The 26,769-nt window shown below is 40.3% G+C and overlaps 1 protein-coding gene across 1 annotated transcript in view; it reads right to left on the reverse strand.

The window, feature by feature from the left end:
- LOC138511076 (trichohyalin-like) overlaps positions 1-26,769 on the reverse strand; it is a 3,831,204-nt gene that overhangs the window by 3,416,558 nt on the left and 387,877 nt on the right. Inside the window, exon 4 of the mRNA XM_069626576.1 lies at positions 19,142-19,337. Within this exon, the coding sequence (XP_069482677.1) occupies positions 19,142-19,337 (196 nt within the window). The remainder of the gene's footprint in view (positions 1-19,141; positions 19,338-26,769) is intronic.

Here is a 26,769-nt window from a genome sequence, read left to right on the forward strand (position 1 = left end):
CCTTCCCAAGGGCCTGAAGAGGGGAACAGGAGTGAGGATGCAGAGGAGGAAGAAGAGGATGAGGGAGAATGAGGTAGAGGAAATCTCTACTAGCCGCACTAGGTGTGAGTCTTGGGTGTGGTGGTTGTTTACATTAATGGGAATGGTCCTAAGGCTCGTGCGAACTGTGTCACCTGCAATGAGTGCAAAATGATACTCAGTCACGGGAGGCACAGTTTGTACAGCTTTGGGACCACGACCATGAAGCAACACCTGAGGTCATTTCACTCTGGGGCTATTTGCAAGGTTGTACCTTGCGAAGAATGTAGTACGTTGATTTCCTCTACTTCATCCTCTTTTTCTGATCCTGTCACCACAAGGACCACCTCTGTGGGACAGCGTCTTCCTCAAGCTGCCTCACAGGCCATACAGAATTCTGATGACCCCTACCTTTCGAGGGTCACAGTTGTATGTATGAGCGACTTCGGAGTGCTTTTGAGACTATCGTCTCAGAGCACGAGAAGACCTGCTCACTACCCAAATAAAACCCACTCTGCATCATCCACTCTCAGCTCGCCCTTTCTTATCCCTGGGGTTGGTGTCCCCCCCCTTTCCCCTCCTTTCCCCTTCTCTCCTAGTGTGTCATGTATAAAAAACTAAAAAAAATACAAAATAACAAAAATCAAAAAAATAAGGCTCTTTTCAGAGCTGCCTTTCACAGTTAAAAAATAGAAGTGAAGATAAATGAAGCAGGGCCCTTTGTATTTTTTAGAAATCCGCGGACAGTTCACAAACATCTAAAAAATTGGGGTGCTACCCTATTATAACCATTGCAATTTTCTCTGGGAGGAAGTGGTGGCTCTGAAAAGAGCCTTTGGGAGGTGTTTGTATGTCAAAAATTATAAATACTTAACACCTACTTCAAAATGGATGCTGTAATTCTAAAAAAGGTTGCAATGAATTTTGAACATTTCTCAGAAAAATCTGATTGTCAGCATAAGTAAGATGGACTCCATCTCTGCGAAAAAAAATGTATGTACTACGAAAAATAATATTTTCATTGTGAAAAGAGGACATGCCAAAATCTCTTAGAAAGGCACAAACGGCCTTATTAACATTGCGCCTTGCTTTTTCCATTTGCGGACCAAATGAAGAAGAACGAAGCCACATGTGTCTCTGCGCAATCCGTGAAAATATCACTTGAGAATTAGGAAACATGTCAATGACCTTCCCAAGTCCTTCTTTCATAGAAAATTGCAAAGAAATTCCAGTCACATGTCCTAAACTGTTCCCTCCACAATGAATTACAATTATGTCTGGATGTTGCTCTGTCTCCAAAGTAGCAGTCCAACCACTTCATTACACGTACTCCATGCCAGTGTACTTCCATGTGTGGAAATCCAAGATCTACAGCTACTCCACAGCTTTCTGCATGCACCTTCAACCAATGTATCCACGAATCTCCCAAAATCCAAACAATCTGTTTTCTGAAACACACAGCCATAGCAATCTGTTGTTCTCTCAGCAAAAAGAGTATCTGAGAAACCATCTCCTGGCACAACACACCCACTAAACTTTCATGACCAATCCCTTTCAATGCTCATTCTCATTTGCATGACTTCTGAACCAAAAAATCCCCGGATGTAACTCCTGATGTCCGCGAACTACCGCCATGTGCGCGGACATATAGTAACATGAACAGCCCTTCTACCATTTCCACTTCACTCTCTGTGCCATTCCCTCATTGGATGTAGCTAAGAAATCACATGACCATGCACCAATCACTTTCAAGACCTCTACATCGAACTGCATCATCATAAATCAGCAATGCAAATGTACTGCGAATCTCTCTGAGTACAAGTGTCATATCATTGGCAAGCACCATCTTCAAGAAATACTGTACAAGTCTCCAAGATTTCTACTTGCAGCTCCATGCATATCCATATGCATGAACTCAAACTACAGGTATGCATATTTTCTGTACAGTACATGAACACATTTTCAAACTGACTTTTAGCTTGTGTAATCTGTAAAATAAATCTACTGTCTTTTTTGCAATTTCCTAAAATCAACTATCACTTATAAACCTTTATACTATTTACTTTCTTTATACACACGCACTCAAATCATGTTAAACTAACATTTTCAAAATGAAATATATAGACTACATATATTCAAACAAAAAATGTTCAAATCTCAAAAAATAATACTTATACAATTACATATTTTTATTTATGTATTTATTTAATTACTTTAATTTAAGCATGGCATTGAGGCACTATTACCTAAAACAGCTTAGTTACAGAAATAGTGGTATTCAGTGGTACATTATGAATTTCACAAGACATAATAAAGATATTTTGTTTGCTACAGTTAATCATTGCAATACGATGTGTTAATTAAGAAAATATCATATGTATTGAACTGGTGCCATGTATCTTATGTAAATAAGATAATTTTAATGGTTTTGAGGAAGGCTCTGAGGATTTCAATTACAAAAATCAATGTCTAAATTAAAAACACTGCTATATACAAACAAAATTACTAATTTGTTTCTTTTGCAGTGAAGACCATTCTCCTGAAAAGAAGCAGCCGAATTTGAAGAACAAAGAAGAACTAAGAAATAACCTGATCATTTTAGAAAAAAAGTAAGAAGAATATCACCATAATATTTGTATTATTACTCAAACAAACTGTAAAGTTAATTCATGCTATTTCTGTGCCTAAAAATAGAGATTGTGCACCATTCTGTCCAAAAATCCCCATGTCTTAAACAGCGATTTACAGCCAGAATGGCCCACATATTCCTATTTTTGGACACACAAATTACCCAACTCAACCGCTAGAATTTTAATATTATAGAACAAACAACTGTTTTAATTATATACATTAGATTTACTATTTGTACTTCTCCACACCACTAGCTTACTTTTTTCTGTCATCTGAACCCCAGTTTAGTAGCACATAAATTCAAGAATACGCATCCCTACTAGTTGTAGTTCCCAATGCACAATCACACACTATTACATACATCTTTATCGTCTTACTCAAACACTCATGCACACAGCACACATACATTGCAGAACACCCCAACCCATACCATCTTTATTTTTTTCAACAGACCCTAAAGAATGGCTACCAAAAGTCAGGTCCGTAGAAAGCAACGCAGAAGTAGAACAAATGAAAATAAAAGTGTCCAACATAAGCATCCATCTCTAGCAGAATTTGTAAAAAAAAAGTTGAAACAAAACAGCTAATACAGTCATTTAGTGAAACACAAGAAGTTTCAAGTACAAAAACTTTGCCTCTATCAAAATGTAAAACAAACCAAAAAACAATTACCAGAAAATCAGCTGTCACTACAGATAAAACTGCTTCTTTAAATTTTGATATAATGCAAAGTAAGCATACCAAGAAAAGTATTTTAGCCAAAATGTACCATCACAAAGTCCTTCAAAATCTTATAAAAACAGGAGAGAAATCAGGTTCAATGCTTAAAAACTATCATAGGAAATTAATCTTAGAAGCGTTGATAGACAGTGCAATTCTTTTCAAAAGAAAGTTATTTATTTTAGTGTTAAACAAAATGAAACCACTAACAAAACTAATAACTAAATTACAAAAAAGACTTCTCAATAAACGAAAATGTCAACAGAAAGAACTTCTTAAGTATATGCAGAGGTGAATGGAATCACACTACGAGCACAGAACCATACTTTAATGAAGAAGCGTACAAACAAAAGCAAACAAATACAATTGCCATACATAGCAGTGGTCGAGGTTATGAAAAAGTGAACAATACCATAATGGAACAAGAAGTACTCCTTACATAAATATGCCCTGAAAACTTAGAATTACCCCTCCATTCAACTGAATCAGAACATCTAGTGTACAAATGGCCATGCACGTCAATGTGTAACATTCCCAAACAATTTTTCAAGTCTTTACACCAATTCCTCAATCAATATGTAAAAAGCAAAGACAAAATCAAAATTAAACTACTGCAAAATATGGATACCTGTCCAGTGCGCAAGTACACAGGACTACAAGGACATTCATTGGCCTGCATTACAGGATCTACTTGTAAAACCAGCTTCCATGATATTAAAAGGATATCAACACATCATTCAACTATAAGAAATCTAGTCTATTAACTGTACTATGCTAAAAGTCCTGCTTTAGCACTAGCAAATTTAAATAACAATCTTCTACATGGTACAGCAAAAGACCTACTTGAAGAAATTGACTATATCCAGAAAAAATATTTTGGAAGTGAAAGCCACTTACAGAATGAAATATCTTTAAACCAAATTAGCAACAATTCTACACATGGCAACTTTTTACTAAACACATACAAAAAAGAAATAATACAATTTAAAAGTACATCAGCTGAAGTACCAAACCATGTGTGTGTATGTTGCCGCAGAACTTTTTATAAAAGTAACACAAAAACTGTAGACCTATCATACAAAATAGAAGACAATGAAGATTCTCAATGGTTTGAATTAGCTCTCTACCTTGTAGCAGAAAACAAATACGAAATAACTGACCACTTAATACTTTGCAGTTACTGCACTACAAAACTTGACAACAACCAAACTCCTTCACGTGCTATCACAAATAATTTGGAATTATACCCACTACCAAAACCCCTACAACAACTTAATTTATATGAGAGCATCATAATTCAAACAGTGCACCCATTTCAAGCAATAATACGCCTTCAACCAAAAACAGCAAAATTACCTCCCTCTGAATTGGTAAAAGGCATTTGTGGAAAAGTAGTTTATTTACCATTAGATCTAAGAGAAAATGTGCATACTCTAGGAGTGCAACGTCCAATGCAGCAATCTTTAATTATCTTAGTAAATGGAGTACCTACAAAAGACAAAAAAATATGGCAACCGCTCGTAGATTTACATAAAGTTAGACAAGCCTTGCAATATCTTAAAGAGAATAATGAATATTACAAAGAAATTAATATTGAAGAAAACTTCAAGGATACAACTGAAATAATTCAAGAAACACACGAAACTGGTCAATTTGATCTCCTAGATCCTGCTACAATATCAAATACTTTAGACCACTATACAATTCATCCTTTGCATTCTAATGACACCATAGAAGATGCACTGGAAACATACCAAAGGTGTCAAACAAAAGGATCACCAATCAGCATATGGGAAAAAAGTATAGAAGCATGTGCTTTTCCTCTACTCTTTCCTACTGGCAAAGGAGGAAGATACGATGATAGACCTATTCAAATATCAGCATCAGAATACCGCTCATTACGGATGTATTCTGAAGGTCCCAGATTTAGACAAAATGTGGAATACATATTTCACCTACTCTTTGAAAGTGAACTAGCAACTTTATGTTACGGAGTTGCACACATATTAAAATCAGGATCAGACTTTCAAAATATGACAGCTACACACTTATTATTCAGTGCAACAAAAGGATGAGGTTTTACAATCAAATATTACAAATCTATTAGCAAATATGCGTGGTACTAAAGAGTACTGGTTTCAACGTCATGGAGATGTACGTTGTATGATCAGAAACCTTGGCCCACCCACTTGGTTTATTACATTAAGTTGTGCAAAATATGCATGGGAAGATTTACATGATATCCTACGCATATCAAACAAAAACAAAACAAACATAGATATACTAACACCTGGAGAACTTTGTTCTTTGGATCCTGTTAATGTTTCAAGATATTTTCACCATCGCTTCATTGCTATGCTACATTTTATTTGTAATAAAACTGTTCCTCCCCTTGGAGAAGTGCAACACTTCTTTTGGAGAAAAGAATACCAAGCCAGAGGAGCACCACATATCCACATGCTTTTATGGATTAAAGATGCTCCTAAATTTGGTCAAGACAGTGATGCCACTGTTTTACAGTTTATTGAAAAATATGTCACTTGTGAAATTCCATCAGAAGCCACAAATAGTGATCTTCATGTACAAATTTTACAATTTCAAAGACACAAATGTGGAAAATATTGTCTTCGCAAATACAAAAACAAAGGGAAATACTGCACTAAATGCCGATTTGGTTTCCCTAGACCAGTTACAAATACAGGTCAAGTGAACAACATCATGTCTTCAGTTAGTCATAGTGTTAAAGGTAAGTCATCTAAAAATACATATTACATAAAAAGAAAAGAAGAAAAATATATCAATGATTATAATGCAATCATTGCCCACTTACGGAATGCAAACATAGATGTGCAGTACATTGCAGACAATACTACTGCAGTTGCACGATATGTCACAGCATACTTAACCAAAGCAGAAAAGACAGAGCTCCAAGACTTCTGGAATGACCTCTCATCAGATAAAACAGTGTCTCAGAAATTATACAGCTTGGGCATAAAAATGCTCTCCCATAGAGAAAGTGGATCATATGAAGCAGCTGATCGTTTAACTGGTAGTGCATTGTATGGTAAATCTGAAAATATAGTATGGCTAAGTCTTGGTCCAGCTAAATCTAGAAAAAGAGTTCTAAAATCATACGAAGATTTGAAACAATAGCCAAACGTGATCCCAACAGCCACAACATTTAAAAAAAACAATTTATTGGACACATACTACCCACACAGAAGTAATACTTTGGAATCAATGTGTCTATACCACATAGCCCAAAACTACACATACAAAAATAATGTAAAACCTGATGAAAAAAAAAGGTAAATACAGAGTGACAAACTGTAAAGGCAGCTTAGTTAAACTCACTGAACCAAATGTAATTAATCATATCAAATTGTCAACATAAAGAAGTATATTACATGTCCCTGCTACAACTCTTTAAACCATGGAGAAAAGAAGAAGAAATACTAGATAACTATGACTCATATGAAGATGCTTTCAAAGCAAATGAAAGCACTATGACTGATGTAAACTTTACACAATACAAAACAATGTTGCACAATGAACAGCAACACGAAGAAGAACTCCAGGCCCAACTAGATAAGGACACTCCTGACAGTAGTCAACCTTCTGTAACAGGAAGCCAAGAACCACTGGGAGAACCACTAATAATAAATGAGGCAGAATTAGCTATGATAGAAGTAGAAAACACCATGTGTCAGTATGTAGATAAAGAAGACTTAACTATACTACAATCAAAACTAAACAATGAGCAACGTAGCATTTTTCATGAAGTAACAAAACAAATTGCACATGGTGTACAACATGAAAATAAAGAATGTTCCTGCTATAATTATAAACCTATACTACTGTTCGTCAGTGGTGAAGCTGGTTCTGGCAAAACATTCCTAATCAAAATCATCAATAAGTTCCTTCAACAATTGACAGACAACAAACTGTCAGCTGTTGTCACTGCCCCCACAGGTGTAGCTGCCTACAACATAGGTGGTGTCACTTTACACTGATTACTACTATTGCCAGTAGAACACCAGAACAAATTAGACTATTACAAACTTTCTGCAGAAGCTGCATTGGAACTTCGCAGAGTATTGAAATAAATGAAAATGCTACTAATAAATGAAATGAGCATGGTCTCCAACCTAATGTTGGCTTTGATTCACCTCAGATTACAAGACGTACTCAAAACAAACTATGAAGAGCTCTTTGCAGGAAAACACATTATTGTTTTCGGAGATCTTCTTCAATTGACACCAGTAAAAGGGGAGCCTATTTTTAAAACATTAGGACACAAACTCTGCCGTAAAACTGTTGGCAGCATTGGAAATGTCAACCTTTGGCAACATTTCCAATACAGAGAATTAACAGAAAACATGCGTCAATCTGCAGATCTCACTTATGCCAACATCTTAAAAAGTATCAGAGTTGGTATACTTTCTAAAGAAGCAAAAGCAATATTGAAAACCTGGCAAATGAATGCACTTTATGGCGATAATGCATGTGCTACAGATGTTATGGAACAATTAGCCCACAAAAATGTCAATTGTATGGCCTTAATGCCAACTCTTGCAAGCTGTTTCAAATTCAATGAAATAATGTTAAGTAAAGAAATGCAACCAATAATGGAAATTAGCGCCACAGACAAACTAGATGTACATGTTATGACACTACCCATGTGTGACCAAGCCACAACAAGACTAAATAGTTTAGAAAAATCAATCTCAAACACAGCAGGCTTAGAAAAGATATTAAAATTATCCTTAAATTGCAGAGTAATGCTTAAACGTAACCTTGACGTGGACCAATGACTAGTTAATGGAGCACTGGGTACAGTTGTTGGCTTTCAAACATACCCACGTGACAACACAATTCAGTTTGTCAATATACTCTTTGACTAACTTTCAGAAGTAAAAAGGATAGGACGCTCAACAGCTCGATTCCTTCTCTTCAAAGACATGTATGTACGCAGAGAACAATTTTCTCCGACTCTTGCATACGCAGTCACGATTCATAAATCACATGGTCTTACTCTAGACAAAGCAATAATAGATATTGGTAACACATTCTTTAAAGAAGGCATGAGCTACGTAGCACTATTATGCTTATGTACACTTGACGGTCTATTTCTAATCAACTTTGATGCAAGTTAAATAAAAGCTGAAATTCCTTGCATTTTAGAATACAATAGACTTCGCTCACTATACACCCCCCATCTAAACACATATTCTGTTCCACAAAAAGTAAAACGTTATAAAAGAAAAATAAATCAAACAGAAATGCAACAGGATATCACTGCAAATCCTCCAAAGAGAGTAAAAGAAAGTAATACTTCATCAAGTACCACAAGCAAAAAAGAATCAATTAGGGAAAGTAAACCAGGTACTTTCTCCAAAAAAAGCAGTCAGATACTGAACTACCTGGTCCATTTAAACTCTCAAATATAGTTGGTGTAAGTTGCTACGCAAATGTAGCGATGAATATTCTATTTCAATTACCACCAATTGTTGACAACATTTACTTACACAGTACAGACCCATTGTGTATGCAAATGTTAGTACTTCACAGAAATGCAGCAAACAATCCTGACAACACGTATAGTATTTATGGAATAAGACAACAATTGGACTACTGTGCTGGAATGGTGAAATTCACTGTAAACTCACAGGAAGATCCACAAGAATTTCTAATGTACTTACTTCAAGTACTGGAAAACAAAAACATACCTATAAATGAAATCTTCCAGATTTCATACATGTGGAAACATACATGCACTCTCTGCAACAATGTGACACAAGAAGAAATCCCCAAAGAACGCTTCATATATATATATCAATACCTAATTGGGAATCCATTCCATTTCAGCAACTTGTACAAAATGCAAACCATGGTAGATTATGTTCTACCTGCAATTCAGATAATCGCTCCACGTTAGTAATACAAACACATAGTAAATACTAATGCTTCTACGTTACAATGCAGATGGTACCAAAAACAACTGCAAGCTGACTGGATTCACACATGGTCAAATATCACGTGGTAAGAAAACCTTCACAACAATAGGTAGAATCTACGATGCAGGAGCCACAACCAATTCAGGGCACTACACTGCATATATAAAAAAGAAATGTGGATGGTTTGAATGTAATGATAGTACCATTACTCTAAAGCAGAGATTACCAGCAAATCTTACAAACGCTTATTTAATGTTCTTAAAACTAAAATTTGATAACTAAACTGTACTTAAACCTTAAGTAAACTTGTAGTAAAAAAATATAAACTGTTAGAATATTCCAAAAGCTATGTAACTGCCCAAAGATTGTACAACAACTAATCAGATAAATGAATACCACTAAATTAGAGCAAAGAATAGACAGTTAGAATACGCCAATTGGTATCTAACTGTCCCAATATTTAACAATATCGAAACAGATAAATCAATACCACTAAAATATATCAAAAAATAGACAGTTAGAATACGCCAATTGGTATCCAACTGTCCAAAAATTTAACAATACCCAAACAGATAAATCAATACCACTAAAATATATCAATAAATAGACAGTTAGAATACGCCTACTGGTATCTAACTGCTCCAAAATTTCATAATATTCAAACAAATAAATAATATGTTACTGTTCCAAAAAAATGCAACAACCCAATGTATAAAGCATTAGCCAGAAGCAACAAGTGAACACTGAAAACAACCAAATAAACTGTAGCATAACAGAAAAGTTTTTTTTTTTTTTTAATCCAACATGGATTTTTTTTTCTCCCACAGACCCAATGATTTTAGCAACGAACACAGAAACTGAGCAAATTGCACAGTACACTGGTTTGTAATCTACTAAATATGAGGGTCCAAAAAAAAATGTGATTATACAATGTAATAAGTCATTACAAAATACTAATACTAACATGCTATTTTCTTTTATCACAGAAATTAACAAGAAATACATGTACTCCAGTTACTAAACCAAACAGTAAGTATATTATACACTCACTGCCATGGCCACAACCATTGCAGCATATCACACCCATAATATCTTATAACTTTGTTCCTTATAAATTTGTTTTTGACCCAAAGTTATAAGCAACTATAGGTGTGATATGCTGCGGTGGTTGTGGCCAGGGCATAGAGTGTTGGGTGCATGACCAAATGGTCATACACCCAACACTCTATGCCCTGGCCACAACCACCGCAGCATATCACACCCATAGAGTCAAACATTTCAACTATGGCCTATGGAAACTTTTAATGTCCGCGGACATTACCAGTGTTCTTAGAACACTTTCAACATGCCAGCGAACAATACGGACAGCGTCCTCAGAACACCCCCATTTGGTTTATTTGCGAACATTTCAGGACACTGCGAGTGTTCTTAGAACACATTCGACTTGACATCGAACAATACGGACAGCGTCTTCAGGACACCCCCTACGAACATTTCAGGACACCACGAGTGTTCTTAGAACACATTCAACTTGACAAAGAACAATACGGACAGCGTCCTGAGAACCCCCCCATTTTATTTATTTACGAACATTTTAGGACATGCAAGTGTTCTTAGAACACATTCAACTTGACAAAGAACAATACGGACACTGCGTGTGTTCTTAGAACACTTTCAACTTGCCAGCGAACATTACGGACAGCGCCTTCAGGACACCCCCTACGAACATTTCAGGACACCACGAGTGTTCTTAGAACACATTCAACTTGCCATTGAACAATACGGACAGCGTCTTCAGGACACCCCCTACAAACATTTCAGGACAACGCGTGAGTTCTTAGAACACACCCCCATTTTGTTTATTTGCGAACATTGCAGGACACCGCGAGAGTTCTTAGAACATTTTCAACTTGTCAACGAACAATACGGACAGCGTCTTCAGGACACCCCCTACGAACATTTCAGGACACCACAAGTTTTCTTAGAACACATTCAACTTGACAAAGAACAATACGGACACCGCGTGTGTTCTTAGAACACTTTCAACTTGCCAGCGAACAATACGGACAGTGTCTTCAGGACACCCCCATTTTGTTTTTTTGCGAACATTTCAGGACACCACGAGTGTTCTTAGAACACATTCAACTTGATAAAGAACAATACGGACACCGCGTGTGTTCATAGAACACTTTCAACTTGCCAGCGAAGAATACGGACAGCGTCTTCAGGACACCCCCTATGAACATTTCAAGACAACGCGAGAGTTCTTAGAACACTTTCAACTTGACAACGAACAATACGGACAGCGTCCTCAGAACACCCCCATTTTGTTTGCGAACATTTCAGGACACCACGATTGTTCTGAGAATACATTCAACTTCCCAGCGAACAATACGAACAGCGTCTTCAGGACACCCCCTACGAACATTTCAGGACACCGCGAGAGTTCTTAGAACATTTTCAACTTGACAACGAACAATACGGACCGCGTCTTCAGGACACCCCCTACGAACATTTTAGGACACCACGAGTGTTCTTAGAACACAATCAACTTGACAAAGAACAATACGGACAGCGTCTTCAGGACACCCCCTACGAACATTTCAGGACAACGCGAGAGTTCTTAGAACACACCCCCATTTTGTTTATTTGCGAACATTGCAGGACACCGCAAGAGTTTCTTAGAACATTTTCAACTTGTCGATGAACAATACGGACAGCGTCTTCAGGACACCCCCTACGAACATTTCAGGACACCACGAGTGTTCTTAGAACACATTCAACTTGACAAAGAACAATACGGACACCGCGTGTGTTCTTAGAACACTTTCAACTTGCCAGCGAACAATACGGACAGCGTCTTCAGGACACCCCTATTTTGTTTATTTGCGAACATTTCAGGACACCACGAGTGTTCTTAGAACACATTCAACTTGACAAAGAACAATAGGGACACCGCGTGTGTTCATAGAACACTTTCAACTTGCCAGCGAACAATACGGACAGCGTCTTCAGGACACCCCCTACGAACATTTCAAGACAACGCGAGAGTTCTTAGAACACTTTCAACTTGACAACGAACAATACGGACAGCGTCCTCAGAACACCCCCATTTTGTTTGCGAACATTTCAGGACACCACGATTGTTCTGAGAATACATTCAACTTCCCAGCGAACAATACGAACAACATCTTCAGGACACCCCCTACGAACATTTCAGGACACCGCGAGAGTTCTTAGAACATTTTCAACTTGACAACGAACAATACGGACCGCGTCTTCAGGACACCCCCTACGAACATTTTAGGACACCACGAGTGTTCTTAGAACACAATCAACTTGACAAAGAACAATAAGGACAGCGTCTTCAGGACACCCCTTACGAACATTTCAGGACAATGCGAGAGTTCTTAGAACACACCCCCATTTTGTTTATTTGCGAACATTGCAGGACACCGCGAGAGTTTCTTAGAACATTTTCAACTTGTCAACGAACAATACGGACAGCGTCTTCAGGACACCCCCTACGAACATTTCAGGACACCACGAGTGTTCTTAGAACACATTCAACTTGACAAAGAACAATACGGACACCGCGTGTGTTCTTAGAACACTTTCAACTTGCCAGCGAACAATACGGACAGCGTCTTCAGGACACCCCCATTTTGTTTATTTGCGAACATTTCAGGACACCACGAGTGTTCTTAGAACACCTTCAACTTGCCAAAGAACAATATGGACACCGTGTGTGTTCTTAGAACACTTTCAACTTGCCAGCGAACAATACGGACAGCGTCTTCAGGACACCCCCTACGAACATTTCAAGACAACGCAAGAGTTCTTAGAACACTTTCAACTTGACAACGAACAATACGGACAGCGTCCTCAGAACACCCCCATTTTGTTTGTTTGCGAACATTTCAGGACACCACGATTGTTCTGAGAATACATTCAACTTCCCAGCGAACAATACGAACAACATCTTCAGGACACCCCCTACGAACATTTCAGGACACCGCGAGAGTTCTTAGAACATTTTCAACTTGACAACGAACAATACGGACAGCGTCTTCAGAACACCCCCTACGAACATTTTAGGACACCACGAGTGTTCTTAGAACACAATCAACTTGACAAAGAACAATAAGGACAGCGTCTTCAGGACACCCCTTACGAACATTTCAGGACAACGCGAGAGTTCTTAGAACACACCCCCATTTTGTTTATTTGCGAACATTGCAGGACACCGCGAGAGTTTCTTAGAACATTTTCAACTTGTCAACGAACAATACGGACAGCGTCTTCAGGACACCCCCTACGAACATTTCAAGACACCGCGAGAGTTCTTAGAACATTTTCAACTTGACAACGAACAATACGGACCTGGGTCTTCAGGACACCCCCTACGAACATTTTAGGGCACAACGAGTTTTCTTAGAACACAATCTACTTGACAACGAACAATACGGACAGCGTCCTCAGAACGGTATACACGCATTTCACTGCGGTATTTTTCATCGCAGGTTTTTTCATCGCCGTTTTAATTTTGAAAAAAACTCATCGTTTTTTTTGGGGGGGTTAAAAAATTAAATATATGGTTCTGGGTGTAAGGGAATTAAAAAAAAAAAGGGGGGAGGGCGTGGTGGGTAACTCCCCCCAAAAAAACAAAAAAAAACAAGTTTTTTAAAAAAAAAAACAGCGATGAAAAAACCCACGATGAAAAATACTGCGGCAAAATAACGTAGAACCGTCAGAACACCCCCATTTTGTTTATTTGCGAACATTTCAGGATGCCGCAAGTGTTCTTAGAACAGTTTCAGCTTGCTTGCGAACAAAACTGACACATATTGAGTCCTCAGAACACCTCCCATTCAGTTTAGTTAGAACATTTCAGAACACCCGTGATGTCCGCAGACAAATCAAACACAAAAAGAACGTCTACCACATAAAAAAGCACAACATTTAACCTATCTCATACCCTCCCATCCTCCCCAAATACTCCTACACACCAACACACTCTACTAAATACACATTTTGAACAAACTTTCACTGCGCTGTCTGCGGATGTCCGCAAATCCAAGATGGCGGGCGCTACCGAAAATCTGACGCGCTTCACGCTTCACACCGTCCAATCAGCGAACACGCCGCATGTCTGCGGACATGACGTAAGCCGCTCGGCCAATCAGGACACTGTCCGCGGAGCGAACAGGGAAGTGTGTCCGCGGACCGAAAACAGATATCACTAATTTTTGTTTACCTACTTTTTGTGGTCATTTTAAAAAAAACTACTGGACGGATTTTCACCAAATTTGCAAAAGCACGCTTTCGGGACCAAGCCGCTGCTCCCGGTCCAAATTTGGTGAAAATCCGTCCAGCGGTTTGGGCTGTAGGCACGAGCAAAAATGTTTTCCCATTCAGTCTATGGGAAAAAAAAAGTTTTGGGACCCCCCCTATAACTTTGCCCCCCCTGGACGAATCCTCACCAAACTTTGCAAAAACATTCAGAGTGGGCCATATACTTCTTTTGCAAAGTATGGTGAGGATTTGTCCAGGGGGAGCAAAGTTATAGGGGGGGTCCCAAAACTTTTTTTTCCCCCATAGACTGACATGGTTTACATTTTTTATTTATCTATATTATTTCAATATTTTTTGTCACAGAAATGCCCGGATTTCAGAAAGGCAAAGTGTAGTGCCGAAACACGTGTTATCCAAAAGGGCCTAGAATTATCACAAAAATAAAAATATCTACACACAGACGGACTTGAATGCTTCCATCAATTCGTTGGGAATAGCATAAGTCATATATGTGAAGACAGGAAATACTGAGGCAAAGAAAGGGGCAAGCAAAACCAAAAAAGTTTTCTATTGATATAGATAGTATACTTGATGGTTCAATTCGGCTATAATACAGCTCTTTGGCAATTCTGAATTCTAGGATACTGTTTCAGTATCCTAGAATTCAGTCTAGGGTACGGAAACAGTATCCTAGAATTCAGTAATACTGGTGGCTAAAGAAACAATACAACAGGGACATAAAAATGAATGCACATGGAAAAAAAACATAGCAAATGCTCTTATTTCATTTGGGTTTATTTTAGAAATGCTCAGATCACCATATATACAAAGGTGACCTACACATTGCTGGGGGGCTGTGTGGTAGCGAAAATTATGTGCTGGCATACATTAGTGTTGGGAGCATGCATCTGACACTAATATATGAATGGCTCCCAGCACCCATGTGCATTCTGGTAGTGCATTTTAAATGTTGGAACTGCTTAGTGGACATCGAATACGCTTAATGTTGGCGCTGGTGAAACTCCTACTAGAAATTTTCAAGAACATTAACACTTGTAAAACACGAATAGAACAAGCATAATGTATATAAACATGACTCATGAAGATATTGGGGGGTCATTACAAGTTTGGAGGTAGCCATGCTGCTATTAGCGGCATGGCTACCCTCTTACCGGCTACCGGGTCTGGGTTCCTCGAATGAGGAATTACCGGGCCATTCCAAACTTGGAGGACCTGGTAATTCCTCATTCTAGGAACCCTTCCCCATTCCCATTCGAGCCCCCATAGGGCTCAATGGGAATGGGGAGGGTGCTATCAACGGGCCATTGTTAGCACCCTGGTCTGCTCGCGGGACCTGCTAAGGGCGCCTGGTAATGAGGCGGTAAGGGGTTGACAGCTCCGGCACCTCATGTGTTGAAAACATTAAATAAGGAGCACCACATCCACTGTGGCACAGCATATCCACTTGTCGCATACACATATATACACTCCAAAGAATATTAACTGATCTTCAATAAATGACCTAAACTTAAATCCAAAAAACCTGTGTAATGACTTACACATTTGTATCACAAACTCCAAAACATAGGTAAAACCTACCTATCACCTCACCATGTGACTTCAATGAATACAAACCAAGCTCTGAAACAACACATATTCAATTGCCAGTTGCCAGTTGTCAAATATTAGCACAGTGTTGTGGAACATTTCCTACTGATTCTTATACCCCAACATGTTTCTGTTCTTATGACTTTGAACATTCCTCAGGGGGACCTCTTTTAATATTATTTCGGACCCTTCTGGTGATTGGCATGGGCGAGCAAATCTTGATGTGCATGCTAGTAGAGTGATGTGGATTACATTTGCAATAAAAAAGAATACATATATTAACCTTCGGTATTCTCATCTGGTGCCATAATACTTATTCATTATTATTACCGTATATGTAGATGTTCATCAGTCTCACAAAATACTTTTGGTGTTTGAAAGGAGCATGTCATTGTTTAGTTACCTGTGAAGAATCGAAAATAAATTGATGCATTATACTCTATTCCAACATGGTGGCACGCAGAGAGCCACTCATTGAAACAGTAGTATCGTACTACTGTCACATATATGCCCACATTTACGAGTATAAGCGTCCTGGAAAGGCAGCCCTCATTTGTCAGAAGCTGCAGCACCAGACTTAGGAGTCTGATTGATGTCGCTCTACAGGCTGGTAAGCACAAACATTTCCGATATTCAGGCTGCAAACATATATAGAGATGCAGCCCTCTTAAAAGCTCACATAGCATTAACATATAGCAAGCATGTTTGCATTTGTTATGGAACATACAGAGATAAGGCACATGGGGATGCTTAACCAGTTGTTTTCACTTATTACTACAGAACGCCATCATTTGTTGGAGAACATGCACACTATTGAGTTATTATACAAGATGGAAACAGCCCCAGTGGCATAGAGAGCACACACCATCGTCAACACAAGCAAAGCAAGTAATCTATATGAGGATGGCATAAAGACACACTTTGCTCCAGCCCTTTGGATCCTAGAGCCAACGCTGCAGGTAAGCAGGGGTTCTCTTTGATTGATACTAATAGTGGGTGGCCCCAGTTTACAGTAGCAGGTGGTTATTTACATCCATCTATTTTGGATGCTTCACAGGCAACTGAACAATAAGACATGCTCCTTTAAAACAGCAGGACAGGTCTGCTGTGAGACTGATGAGCATCTACAGGCAATTGGACATGCACTTAACAGGCGTATACAGTAATAATCATGAATAAGTATTATGGTGCCAGATGAGAATATCCAAGGTTAATACTATTATGCATATTTATTGCAGATGTAATCCACATCATGCCACTAGCATGCACATCAAGATTTACTCTTCCATACCAATTTCTAGATGGGTCTGAAATAATAATATAAAAGGGCCCCCTAAGACTGTTTTGCGCTACTATTTGAGAACTGGATATTGGCAATTGAATATATCTTTTTTTTCAGAGCTTCTTTTTATTCAATTACCTTTCTTTTGAAGTTTGTGATACAAGTGTTTAAGTCATTACACACGTTTTCATGTATTTAAGTTTAGATAGTTATTGAAGACCAGTTAGTATTGTTTGGAGTGTACAAATGTATTTGCGACAAGTGGATAAGTTGTGCCACAATAGATGTGGCGCTCCTGTTTTAATGTTTTCAACACAGGAGAATGTATAAAATCGTATTTATTAAAAGCATATTGATTATTCTTTAAATATATATTTTTTCTTACACTTTGTGATTAATGCAGCATTCATTCTTGTGGGTTTCAATTTGGTGCAATGAAGTGATGGGATCTGTTTTGTGTATAATTATGACACAGTACCTGGGGTATTCCCTTTTTCATCTGGGTCCTTCTTTTTGTCTGAATAGTAAACATAATAACTCCAAACCAGGTGCAATCCCTTGTCAGTCCAGTGTATCTGTCTTCACCCTTAACTACAGGAAAACTGGTTGCCTCCTCTAGCTCAGAGGATGACTATTTTACCTTAGCAGTTAACAAAGCACTAGATAATTATGAAGTAATCCCTTAGACAATGGAGAACCCCATTGATAGAAAAAACTCTGCATGCACACCTTTGTTGGGAATTAGCCCCCCCCCCCTCCATATCCCTCACCCCATTGCAGACCCTAAATCCCAGGAAGCAGTTGAGGAGATGGAGCTTTTAGAAGACCTCACTCAACTCTTCACCCAAGTATATCTCTATCCTCTGAACCGGGGGAGTGAATCAGACTCAGTCTACACCCAAATATTTCCTTTGAGGGTCTACTGAAAGAACTTGTTAATGGTCAATTTAAGGTAACTGGGGTGCTGAAGGCAGTGGTACCCCAACCCACCAGGACACCACAAAGCACCCTGCCCCAGCCATTGTATGGGAGTACCATAAAGAAGATGACGTGGGTGCCTTCTTTACTAATTTGGAAAGAGTCACTGAAAACAAGGATTAGCTTAAGGAACAGTGGAGAAGGTGAATAGCTTGTTTGTTGCCCATTGAAGAATGGGTAACCCGTCAAGTCCTAAACCTGGACCCTGACACACAGTATCACCACCTATGGCACCAAATTCTGGAAAGGCTTGCCATGAGCTCAAACATCAGTGGCAGAAATTGTGAGAAGGTTACCTCAGCAATTCTATTCAACAATCCAAATTTTGCTAAATAAATGGATCAAAGGGATGACCTTAGATCGGGTAAAATGAACCCTCATATAGGAACAGCTCTGCAACCCCCATACATTGATAGACCCATGCAACAATTACAACAGACATCAGCAGGTGCACCTAGGAATATTGAAAAATAATAATGAGAATTGTTTCTCTTCCCAAAACCATATTAATTCAAATCGCACACTAGACCAAACCACATCAGCAAGACATTGTCTTTTTTCACTGTTTTGTAAGGAGATACTGATAGGATCCTAAAGGCAGGAAGCACATTTGACTTCAAAAAGAGCTATCTATACAAATGCTCCTACTTACTGCTTTGTTTACACTTCGTTCGGCAGAGATGCTACGGAAATCTGCAGGCAATGGCTCATTTTCCGTAAAAGATAGGGTTGGATCATCCATCCACTCATACATGTCTCGGTGAATTTCTTCAAGTCTTTCCTCTCTAGTGGCTACATCTTCTACAAGCCGTGCTTGAGCTGCCTCCAGATTCCTTATAATTGAACGCCTGTAAAACATTTTAAATGCAGTGTTTCTGTTAGTAGATATTTTCTTTTAATTGCAGGGATTTATGTAAGAGAGCTGTAGAACAATGAGTACATAAAACAAAGTGTTTGCAAATCAGACATAACAGACAGTCCACATGGAGAACATCAGCTAAAGACATCCAGGACAATTTGGCATAACACAGCAGAGGAGGCCTTGGTCAGAGTTTAGTCTGAGTTTCTTTAAAAAGGAAGGTCATCAAAGACTTGGTGACAGGACATAGGCAATGATCCCAACAGGAAACTGTAGCCATTGAGAATGATCTTTGCAGAGTGTGAGAACATCGTCAATTGGGCACTTTCAATTCATATGTGCATATTTTGGAGCTGACTTTTGGTACTGCATAGTTAAAGTTAGATTGACTTTTTCATTGACACTGTTAATATTCGCTTCTTTATCATTTTAGAACCTGATCACAAATATGCAGAAAATGTTCCCAAATTGTTTTATGGCAATGTCACTGTTCACATTTTCAAACACATCTGTTGGTGTGCAAGGGGTTTCAATCTTAAAAACGCGAAGGAAAATGTGCCCTTTCCAATCATTTTCCTGTGTACAGATTTTTTAGTAGTATGTATGTTGCACCTTCAAAAGAAATTGCTGGAAAGATTTACCTCAGACCAGTTGCCTTTTAAGGGGTTATGACTCTGGCAGTACCCTTTTAAGAGGGTGGTAAATCACTTAAACAATTATATTAAAAAGGTGTTTCAAAGTAGCCAACCCTTCCAAATCTTGGCATGCAGAATCATATGTATCCTGCCATTTGGGATGGCTAGAGCCTACGATCTCCGTAGAAGAATAAGAACTAGAACTCATTCCACCAACTTGGATCTTCTGAGCTGCGATGATGAATATGAAGACCACTGGGGTAAATGCCAGACCTTGGGATGACAGTGGGTGTATGATGAAGTCTGCTTCCTCATTCTAGTTACCACAAAGGGGTGACTCAGAGGCCAGGAGCCTACTTGTGCTCGTTTATGTTGCACTGTAGGTTAGTATTGCGAAGATCCCCTTGTAACCCTCCATTTTTCACCATTTAATGGGAAGGGGACAGTTACAATATTCCAGTGCAAACAATCCGTGTGACCTTGACCCGACCCAGACCCCTGTAAAATGGTGTAGAACCCACTTCAATACCCTCGTAAGGCAGTATACAATAGTGATATTAACTCTCTTTCAAACTCACTAAGTGGTCCCAAAGTCCCAGAAGAGAAAAACAAATAATTTCCATTATCCAGAGCCAGTTTCATTTATCTTGCAGAAGTAATATTTGTCCTGATATGATTTCCATTCAACCGGCGATATCAGAAGAGTTGTTTCAGAACCCCAACCACATGCTCTGGGAGGTCTACAGACCCATTAAATATGCAATGTTTCCAGTTCACAAGAAGCTCAGTGAGCTCTAGAGACCTGTGCTGGATACTGGATTGCAAATTCATGGTTTCTTGACTGTGGGATTACTGTAAGGGAAGAGAGGGTCAGTTTAACCCACCCCATGCATTCCACACGAAAGGGACCACCTGCTCTTGCACTAGTGGAGGGATGCCTTCCTCGCCCTTCTGTGGCCGTAGGGGACAAGTCTCCGACACATGCAGAGGTGGGGCTATTGCAAAACACATTTGGACTCCATTTTGTGTACCCTCAACTCCATCTTTGGACTAGAACGCATTCTGGTATCTGTGAAGCCTTCTCTCCCCTCAGCAGCGCAGCGCACAGCGAGCGCTGACAGCCCCAACCTTTTTCCTCCCTAGTCTGTGCCTCCCGAATCCCTTTCTCACAGATGCTCTGACACGAATTGTTGTGCATAAACAGTGTATTCATTTCACCCTTCCTCTTAGATCACTGTCCTGTGTGTGACTGGGCCGAATCATGACTTGTGGCCCATCTAGCTCAACAAACCTGCTCATGCACCTCTCACCCCCACTGTTGGAAAAATACTGCCTGTTCAACCCTGTGCCCCTCCAAAGCTATTCGTTTGATGTAACAGAAGTGTGACCCTTCCCTGCTGACCACTGTAGAGTGCCCCCAATAAAACCAGACTCCTGTCACGGTATAATCTGTCCTAAACTAATATGTGTCATTCTATCCCCTCCTGCTCTGATGTGCCAGACCTGACAGCTATCAATCCCGCTCCCCACATGTTACCTGGAGGGCAAGACCTCCACACCCTTCACCCCGCCAATGATCTAATGTAAGATAATGTAAACCAGCGTGTACAATTTTTAGACCTCTCGTAAAATATCAAAGGTGTAGTAATGAACATTATTTACTGTATGTCTTAGGATAAGTGTGTACATTAGTTAGCCAGAACCAGCCGCCTCTCCGGGTCTGACTCAACCTTCAACTCGCACGGACCGGCCCAGATGAACCACGTGATGTCCAACCTCCTGCCAAGTCATCAGCCAATCTTGTTTAGCAGGCCCTTACAGCGCTATACTTGAACCATTTCCTTCACCAATCAAAATGTAACTTGTAGACTGTATAGAAATTGTCACAGATGATGCTGTAACCCTTTAAAATATATTGGGCCTCATTCCGAGTATGGCGGTAAGGGATAGCGGCCACCGCTAACGAGAGCGGTGGCGGTAATCCCTTACCGCCATACTCCGAGTTCCCTTTGCGCCATGGTGGTTTTAACACCTGCTTTTAGCAGGTGTTAAAAACCATGGCGCTAAGGGACCTTGATGTTAATTACGCCACCGTAATTTACGGTGGCGTAATTGACGCCTTCCCCACTCCCATTATGCCCTATGGGGCAAGAATGGGAATGGGGAAGGGTAAATGGGGATTGGGGAATTACCGCCCCGCCAACCTTGGAATGGGGCGGTAATTCCGCCATCCACCAAGGCGCTGCCGGTCCGGGTACGGCGTCAACCAAGGCGTTAATAGCGCCATTGGTTAGCGCCGTACTCGGAATGAGGCCCATTGTCTTTGTATTGTTTGCCAGGGCGCTCTTAAAGCAGCAGAGTTCTCTGTATGCTGAATCTTATATGAACTTTGTTGCCTGTCACAAACAATCTCTTGGTCTCATTCCCCACTGGGATGTATCCATTACTCTGAGTTTTACTTTTGATGTGGGGAGTGAGCGCCTTCACTACCCGTGCATAAAAAAGCTATTAATCTATTCTCTTCCAGCAGAGTTTTCGCTTGCCTTAAGATAATGTGCAAATACAATCCATGTGATCACTCTGTATATTCAAAGAGTATTGAAGGTTTATCATACGTTTCTCCAACATACAATTCAGGCACTGAGCAAACAGGAGAGGAAGGGCTGAATAGGAAACAATAGGGAGAGCCAGGAAGGCAAAAAGTAAATTGTAAATTCCAAGATGGAAGGCAGGCCAAATGAAAGCTTGGTCCAGCCCACTAACCCTAAAGTGAGGCCAGACACCCCTACAAGTAGCAAATAATAACATTTCTGTCCGCGTTCCCAGACACAGGTGCAGCCCCTCACACGAGCTCAACTGAGGCACAGGAGGATGAAAACAATAAAAACCAGACACCACAGTCAGTGAATATTGATTGGCAGAGTAGGGGGCTGAAGCTTGGTGGTGGCTTGAGATTGGAGAGAGTTGGAGAAAATGAAGGCTAGAGAGGCAGATGCCAATGGAGAGGTGGCAGCAGCGAAGAGCAGGAGGAGACCGTGGAAGTTAAGAAATTGAAGATGGAGGTTGAAAGACCAAGGATGCAGGAAGTGGTGGCAACATCAACAGGGGAGACTACTAGTGTACAGGAGGTGGTAATGTTCTTAGGCAGTTTGGAACTTTTGCAGCTCTGGGTATCCAGCAGCACTATGGCAGGGTACCCCTTCCTCTGGCCAGTAGACTGCAATGGCTTCCAGCAGTCATAAAACGCACCTCTGGACCCTGGGCAACACCAATGGACATCTCTGGTACCAGATGTCGGGCACTCCTCTTCTGCACTTCTAAGATCCCCTTCTCCAGACAGTGGGGGTCATTACGACCTTGGCGCTAAGGGGTTAACGGCGCCGGTAATGGTGCCGGAGCTGTCAACCCCTTACCGCCCCATTACGAGTCTGCTCGCAGGACCCGCTGCGGATCCCGCTGGCAGACCAGGGAGCCCGTTATTAACGGGCCCGTTGTTAGCTCCCTCCCCATTCCCATTGCGCCCTATGGGGGCTCGAATGGGAATGGTGATGTACCGGGTCCGGGTTCCTTGAATGAGGAATTACCGCGTCCTCCAAGGTTGGAATGGGCCGGTTATTCCTCATTCAAGGAACCCAGACCCGGTACCAGGTAAGGGGATAACCATGCCGCAAGTTGCGGCATGGTTACCTCCAAGGTCGAAATGACCCCCAGTGTCCCTTTCTTTTGTGTTACAGCGCTTTGAAGCCTACTGGTTTAAGCGCTATATAAATAAATAAATACAATAAAAAATAAATGAGTTCTAGAGAAATTGAAAGAAACCTGGCAAGTTGGAGTTGGAGGTAAGGCACAGGAGGCAAATGGTCTGTACAAAAACATCTTGGCATCAAAAGGGGGCAGGAATTGGGGGCCCTTTTGCAAACAATGTCCAGCTGAGGGGTATGACTGGCTCTGCACATCTACCTAGACCGGCTCCCTTTTGCTGAGAGGGGCTATCAACCCCTCTTGACAAGGTCAGTGTGAGTGGTCGGGAGAAGGCTAATGGTAAGTAGTGTGCTTGTGTGGCCGCTCAGGGGAGCCAAGTGTTTTCATGCTGACTGCTGTACTTGTTTGATGGATCTATCCGGATAAACATATTTTGATAGATTAATATGGGTTGGAGGTTCTGGGTACAGTATATATTTTTGTTTTTCATCTTTGCCTAGCTCAGTGTCATGATACTTGAAGTGATATATTTGTTATTTAATGATATTGAGCAAGCAACATTTTGGAAGTTTTGATTTTCTCGTTATTCTGTTCTGCTAAGGTGGTCCTCTGTTAATTCTGGCTTGGTAAACGTCTAATGGCCTTCTAGTAAATAGGTCCTGCATAGCTGATGGGTAAAGTGTGTCAATTTCCACACATAAAGAGTGCTTCATTAACTTTCTCATACAGGAGTTTGTGAATATGTTCTATTCTTTTTTTATTTTAATAATGTCATTGAAGGTATACAATATGAGGTATCAAACAATCAATTATTCAATTGATCATAGTACCTACTATTACTTACTCAGAAACTACTGAACAGATTGGCAAACTATGAACATCAACAAAAGAACAGTGAGAAATCTTCATAAATAATCTTCATAAGAGAGGACATCAGTGGGAATATAGAAGAGAATGAAGAGAGAAAGACAGAAAGAAGGAATAGATCATAGAGGAAGAACAGAACAGATCGGAAGAGCAGTTACTAAAGACTCTGGACAAGAGCCAGGTATTCTCATTACATTCATGCATACATTCATCTATACATTCATGAATAGATTTCTGTATGATGGCACAGAGTCTGCATGACCACTACTCTGAACAAATAAAGAAAGATAAATAAATAAACATCAGTGTCTTAATTCATCATTCCATTATTTGCTATCTCTATATGACTGCTCTGCGTTGCTTTGCATTAAAGTTACAATGTGATATATTAGGCTTACAAATTGATGAGCCAATCAAGGGTCAAGTCCATATTCAGATATTGCAAATCACCACAGATTCATCCCTATTTCTATTCCCCCGGGTAAAGTATAAGAGACTGTGTAAGTGACATTAGGGGTGAGAAAAAGGTCATAATACTTGGCTTGGCTATGTTGAGGGGCATCAGAAGTTAAAATAGGCTAGCCCTACTAATAGTCTCTCCCTTCCTGTGATCTGATGGATTACACTTCAAGGGTGTTCTGTATGGTTGCAGCATAGTAAGTCTTCCAGCATGGTGCATGTGCAAAGGTCATGAGCGCCACACATGTCCTTCCTCGAGAGTCAGCTTTCCATGCGGTGCGTATATGCCACTAGATTCCATCATCTAACCTTAAACAAGGACCGCAGAGCCTTCCAATTAGACATTATCATTTTGAAGGCAATTGCTATCAAGGAGTCAAACAAGTGTTGCTGGCTTTTGTTTCCCCGGAATTGAGATGGAAGATTCCCACTTAGTATAGCAGCCAGCGATAACTGTACTTGAGTTTACATATATCTAGGATAGTTTGCCATATGGACATCCAGAAAGTGTGCGAAAATGTACAATTATACAGAATATGGCGCTAAGTGCTCCTCACCTCCTGACATGACCAGGACAGGGCTGCCTGTGTGTCTAGGTGATACCTTCTCAGCCTAGATGTGGTGAATAGAGCCCTATTGTATAACATTTAAAGAGTTTGAGAGGTTGAGGCCAAAGGAGAGGTGTGTCTTATCGTCATCCAAATCTCAGGCCAGCATTCTGGTGGGAATTCTACTACACATTCTTCCACCCAGGCCCACTTGGATTTCAGATTGGAGTGGGGCAGTGTGGTCGAAGATAGAGTTTTATAAAGCAACGATGCTGATGTGGGAGGGAACTTAACCATGCCTCCCTCCACTGGCCATGGGTTTGTGCTTCACCTCTCACATCTAACCCATTGCCAGTATCGTAGGTGATGTCTATCTTGCAACTCCTGGAAAGATATGGTTCTTTCCCCAGGTCATATTTGTTTCTCATATAATATCCCTTCCCTAACCCATGTCACGCAAATTATTGGTTTGCATTCAACATTTATTCCTTCATTGTGCCTAATTGGTTTCGGGTCTTCCGCTCCAAGATGTCCCCCAGCTACCTTGAACCAAGAAGACAGAGCATTTCTTGTATAGTCAATTGCAGGCATGTTTTGAAGAGCTGGCGTAGTGGTCAGGTTTGGGATATCATGGGGTTGGAAGGGAGCCGACAGGTCGGCTTCAAGCTCAAGCCACTGAGAGATAGCTAGCTGGGATTAATCAGAGAACCAGGCCAACTCTTGTTTTATTACAAATGTGTCCAGGTATCGCGGGAACAGTGGGAGATTGACTCTGCCCTGCGCAGCGTGTGATATGAGCCTGCTCTTCTTCCTCCATAGGAATTGGGAGAGTGTTTTTTTAATTGTTCTAAGGAAGTGTGGTAGCCATTTTAAAGGCAGCATCGAATGGTTGTACATAATCACTGGGAAGATTTACATTGTAATTGTTTCCAACCTACCACAGAGCGACAAGCAAAGTGGGGTCCACTTAGCAAAGATTCCACATTGGCTATGATTGGTTGGGCATTCCATTGTACTATGCAAGGAATATCATTCGTTACACCAATCCCAAGATACTTAATTCAGAAAGGTTTCCAAAGGAAGCCTGCATCGGCACAGTCAGCCGATTGCTCAGGAGGATAGCTCAGGGGCAACGTGCTAGCCTTGGAACCAAGATGACACGAGCAACACAGGTCCGATCCCCGGGTCCGCACTTTGAAACCTCTGGGTA

The sequence above is a fragment of the Ambystoma mexicanum genome, chromosome 6p, assembly GCF_040938575.1.
Source record: "Ambystoma mexicanum isolate Mex_15411 chromosome 6p, UKY_AmexF1_1, whole genome shotgun sequence".
Classification (NCBI taxonomy): Eukaryota; Metazoa; Chordata; class Amphibia; order Caudata; family Ambystomatidae; genus Ambystoma; species Ambystoma mexicanum.